The 5,178-nt window shown below is 29.0% G+C and overlaps 1 protein-coding gene across 1 annotated transcript; it reads left to right on the forward strand.

Annotated features, from left to right (window-relative positions):
* Nucleotides 1-1,968: 1,968 nt before the first annotated feature.
* LOC145592252 (putative glucose-6-phosphate 1-epimerase) lies at nt 1,969-4,871 on the forward strand. Its single transcript, XM_081648706.1, has 8 exons — nt 1,969-2,454; nt 2,617-2,691; nt 3,002-3,058; nt 3,189-3,352; nt 3,453-3,587; nt 3,801-3,903; nt 4,076-4,175; nt 4,485-4,871. The coding sequence occupies exons 1-8, from the start codon at nt 2,302-2,304 to the stop codon at nt 4,652-4,654; spliced, it is 957 nt and encodes a 318-aa protein (XP_081504832.1). The 5' UTR covers nt 1,969-2,301; the 3' UTR covers nt 4,655-4,871.
* Nucleotides 4,872-5,178: the final 307 nt, after the last annotated feature.

A 5,178-nucleotide genomic window follows, 5' to 3' on the forward strand; every position in this document is an offset into this window, starting at 1 on the left:
CTGCACATAAATTTAGATAAGGTTATATGTATTAATACAAGCTCAAAAATGTCAAATTTGGCTAAATGAAGACACGATAATGTTGATAAATATATAATAAAAATGGACTAAAAAAACACACACACACCACATATTAGGAGTAGGAGTTACACATATATTAGTAGAAATCACACTTTATAATCAGAAAGACATTAATCCAAAAGAATAGCATTAGTAGAGTTTCATATGAGTACCAAATAAAAAATATATATAAAAAATAAAAACTCATCAATGAAAGATCAATACATACAATAATAATCCGTTCAACTTAATACGAAGTAGCACATTAGAAAATAAAATTATTAATACTAGCCTTTCTCTTTCACTCAATAGTCGATAGCACACATTGATACAATTTTGATCATGAATATCATTGATGATACAATAAAATTCCAAAAACGATCCACACAACTAGCTTTAGCCATATAAAAACAATACGTATATAAGAGATTTTATAAATTCTTTTATTATGCGGCTACCAAAAATTTAAAAATAAAAATAGTTTCATAAATCACAAATTGGAAGATAATTAAGGATTCTCGATCATTAGAGAAAAAAATATTGTTTGATTACACGTCGGGTATATCCATATCCCAATTATCCAAGTAGGATCTCACAATGACAACATAGTTTATATCAAATAATCTACAACTCCAATCATTCCAAACAACCAAACAAAAATTTCGTCACCAACTCATACTAATTAATTTAACAATATGATGTAAAATGTTTATGTTTCATACTTTTCTCTTATTCCCTTTTGTTGTTTTCCTAAGCTAGCTAATCAAATGATATAAATTAAAGTATATATTAACCCTATAAATGGATCCTATAATTCTCTAAAGTTGACCCTTCGAGTATCCACTTTCTAATTTACTATTTCTCTTAATCAATTGTTATTACATACTCCCCTGTCCCACGGTATCTGACCTAGTCACCTATTTTCTTTGGGCACGTTTGCAAACGCACACCTTTAATCATTAATAACTTGAAACACTCTGTATCAATTTTTTTATTTAAATAAATTATTTATATAAAGTTAATATTTATTAAGTATACATGCATTTAGACCAATATATAACTCTTGTAAAAAAAAAAAAAAAAACTATTCATTAAAAAATGACACAGGTCATCTCCTCATTAAAAAATTTCACAGGAGTACATAGATACTAAAGGTGAATAAAAATGACACAGGTCATCACTTCATTAAAAAAATTCACGGCTAAAATGCCTTTATATATATATATATATATATATATATATATATATATATATATATATATATATATATATATATATATATATAATCTTTTCTTTTAATATTCCAAGATACTGAGTACAAGTACTTATTAAGATTAAAGGTTTTTAATTTTTATTTTCATTTAAAAATATGAGTATTATTTTTTGGTAGATTTTATATTAACATTATAATTCATTATAAAATTTTGTAAAAATCGTGTAAAAATATAATGTAAAAAGTCAAAACATGTGAAGTATTATAAATCGAGGGATATAATAATAGAGAAGGGTCATAATCAACCCACAAAAAATGATTTAAAAATAAAGGGTTGGGGGAATTCTAGTGTGCAATGATAAGAGTTCCTGACCCTTCTTAACCTTCCTCTATATATCTCTTTCATTTTACACCAAACTTTTTATATAATTTTTATTTTGTGGACTATAGTTTTCGTAAGAGTCTCGCTAAATTCAAGCTCTTTCACAATTCGCACAATTCAGAATTTGTGATCTTTGGGTCTCCTTTTCTTGTGTCAATTTTTTTTTCACACATATAATTTTGTGCACAATCATAATATCCTATCTTTTTGCCACCTGTACACCAATAATTACTTTTGTTTTTATTTTTATTATTTTGGGTTTTTTGGGTAGTATTTATAGCATTCAAAAATTTATTTTTAGTCAGAAAAAAAAATAATTAAAAGGGTTTGTTTTTAGTTGGAGTAAAAGTTAGTTAAAGTGGTTGTTGGAAGTCTTTGTTCTCCTTAGAAAAATTTATGTACAAAAAAGTAAGAGAGAGTCCTATTTTGTAAACTTTATTTTAATTTAATTGGCGGCTTCCCTTTTATATATATTCAAAGTTCAACCCTCTACTTCTTATTTCTTTCCTCTGAAAAATTTTGCACAAAATTATTCTCTCATTAAAATCAATTCCTCTGCCCCATTATTCATAGTCTTTTATTTTGGCCGGTGAATTATATATTTCTCCAAAGTTTATAAATATACAACTTGTATTATAAACTTTGCATGGTATTATCTCTCTTAGTTGTTGAGAAAAATAAAATGACTAATTGTGAAGAAATTTCCTTGGATTCAAGACCTGCATCATATGAAGAAATCAAAGACAAAAATGGTATTACTCAAATCATTCTTCGAAATCTACGAGGCGATACCGTTCGAGTAAGTCATCCTATCCATATTATTATCATCGTCTTAATTAATTACATACTCCCTCTGTTCCTTAAAGATCTTTCTATACACTTTTCTGTTTTTTGAAGTTCTTCCCACTTTACGCGGTTTTATTTCAATAAATCAATATTGATTTGGTGTTCGATTATTTAGATAAGCTTGTACGGTGGTCAAGTTCTTTCATGGAAGAATGAACAAGGAGATGAATTATTGTTCATGAGCAGCAAGGTATGCCACCCCATTTCTATTCAATTATTTTTAATTTAATTATTTTATTTTCATTGAAACTTCTGATATTTTTCATTTCATTATTTTTAATAACAAGGAAGGTTCCTAACAATAATATCTTTGATTTTTTCTGTAGTCTAAGAAATAATTAGTACTACTAATTATCATTTTTTAGACTTTTCGATATAAGTTAGAGGTGGGGTTGTTGTCAAGAATTGGTCTAGTATGTTGATTTATTGGTAATTATATATTAATCATATGTTTTTAGTTAATTATTTATAATAATCATCCTTAAATTTGACTGATTCAGGCTACGTTTAAGCCGCCAAATGCAGTTAGAGGAGGAATCCCCATATGTTTTCCACAGGTAAATTAAAATCTAATTTTACTCATTTTATAAAAGTTGCAAAAAATTAAAAATATGATTAGACCAACATAAATTTCATTGTTAGCTGATTACTGTAATTTTGTGTATTTACCATTGGTATGATCTGAAGTTTGGAAGCCGCGGCCTGTTAGAACAACATGGATTCGCAAGGAATAGAATGTGGGTGATCGACGATCAGCCTCCTTCACCACGTACTAATAAATCGAAAGGCTATGCCACGGTCAATTTGTTGTTAAAACCTTCTGATGAAGATCTTAAAGTGTGGCCTAACAAGTATGTACTACTGATGAAGTACTAGTAATATGTTAACTGAATCTTATTTTAACAATTTTACTTGTTGATTTAATGTCTAACAACAAATTCTCTACTTCAGATTTGAGATTCGAGTCAGGGTTACACTATCCGAGGATGGCAATCTTGTATTGAGATCGCGTGTTAAGAATGCAAATGGAAAGCCCTTGAGTTTCAATATTGCATTCCGTACATATTTTGCAATCTCAGATATCAGGTAATACCTCTTTCTTTGTCGATGTTAACACTTTCCCTTTTCATTCGTTTTAAATTAAGTCAAGAAACCAATTTATAAAACGTGTCACTACTTAATGTTAACATATAGGGTCAGGTCATGTTAGAAAATTGAATTGTTTATGTTATGAATCTAGCTACCAGTTTTTTCTATGATTTTCGAGTCTGATGGTCAATTTTCGGGTTAATGATACAGTGAAGTTCGAGTGGAGGGGTTGGAAACTCTGGATTACCTCGACTGTTTACAGGAAAGGCAGCGATTTACAGAACAAGGAGATGCCTTAACATTTGAATCAGAGGTGCATAACATAACCCAGATTTCTGATATATAACATATATTGCATTATTGGACTTATTGAGGTACTAATTAGGAATTTTTTTAACAACACAAAATAAATTCAAACCATACTGCCTCTCTATATATACAGAATTCAAACTATATTTCAACTAATGAATTATATATTCGTGCAGGTTGATCGAATTTATCTGAGTTCATCAGATGTAGTCGCGCTCTTTGATCATGGAAGCAAAAGAACATTTCAGATAAGAAAGCAAGGGCTTCCTGATGTTGGTAAGTTTTATTCTGTTAAGTCACTTTTGTTTACTACAGAGTAGCTAGACAAGTAGTGGTTAGATTTTTTTTTTTTTTTTATTTTTATTTTTTTGGTAACGAAGATGCATTGCAAGTGTTTCATTCTTACCTAGCAAAGAAATGAAACACTTGCAATGCATAAATGTGCTTGGAATTCACGCACTTGTGAATTCCAAACACATTATTGGTGTTACAAATGCATAATTATAAGCTTTATGGACAAATTACTAGCAAGTAGTACTACTAGATACTAGTTTTGCTGACAATTAACTTGTAAATATCTTTCAGCGGTGTGGAATCCATGGGAAAAGAAAGCAAAGGCATTGACAGATCTAGGAGACGACGAATATAAGAAAATGTTATGTGTTGATGGATCCGCAATTGAGAAGCCCATCACCCTTAAGCCAGGGGAAGAATGGAATGGACAATTGGAGTTCACAGTACTCTCTTCATGCTAACAAAGGAAAAAACACAACAACTTTAGATGATGATGATCAAATTTAGAAAATAATCATAAATGTTGCTTATTTTTCATGGCAACATTTTGTTTATATATTCTGACTGCTAAGTATTATCTGCAGGTTCAGCAAACCATTTAGAAGAGAAAAAAAGTTCCTTTTTTATTTTGAGGGGAGGAAGAAGTTTTATTTATTTAAAATTCTATTTTTTGGTTTATGCGAGCATATTTAATTTGTTGAAGTTGGCAAATTGTAAGTTACACTGTATTTTGTATATCATTTATGCTCTTTGATCCAAAAAAAAATTAACTTCATGGGTCAATGATATTGTAAAACTTGTATTATTGCTTCTATTAGTGATGTTTGTACTAACCAACATACTATGTTACACTTTTTTTTTTTTTTATGATTTGTTGTTATCATTTAATTTGGGTGTATGTTACAATATATTTAGCTCATTTTCAGAAATAAAGAAAAAGATAAAGGTTTTCATTGGCTAGTGACACTTTCTTGTACAGAGGAGG

This window comes from Chenopodium album, chromosome 2 (genome assembly GCF_948465745.1).
Source record: "Chenopodium album chromosome 2, dcCheAlbu1.1, whole genome shotgun sequence".
Classification (NCBI taxonomy): Eukaryota; Viridiplantae; Streptophyta; class Magnoliopsida; order Caryophyllales; family Amaranthaceae; genus Chenopodium; species Chenopodium album.

Coding starts and splice junctions, on each gene's coding strand:
- LOC145592252 (XM_081648706.1), top strand. CDS start 2,302: ATGGTATTATCTCTCTTAGTTGTTGAGAAAAATAAAATGACTAATTGT. Junction 2,692..3,001: donor TATTGTTCATGAGCAGCAAG/GTATGCCACCCC, acceptor TGACTGATTCAG/GCTACGTTTAAGCCGCCAAA. Junction 3,353..3,452: donor CTTAAAGTGTGGCCTAACAA/GTATGTACTACT, acceptor TCTCTACTTCAG/ATTTGAGATTCGAGTCAGGG.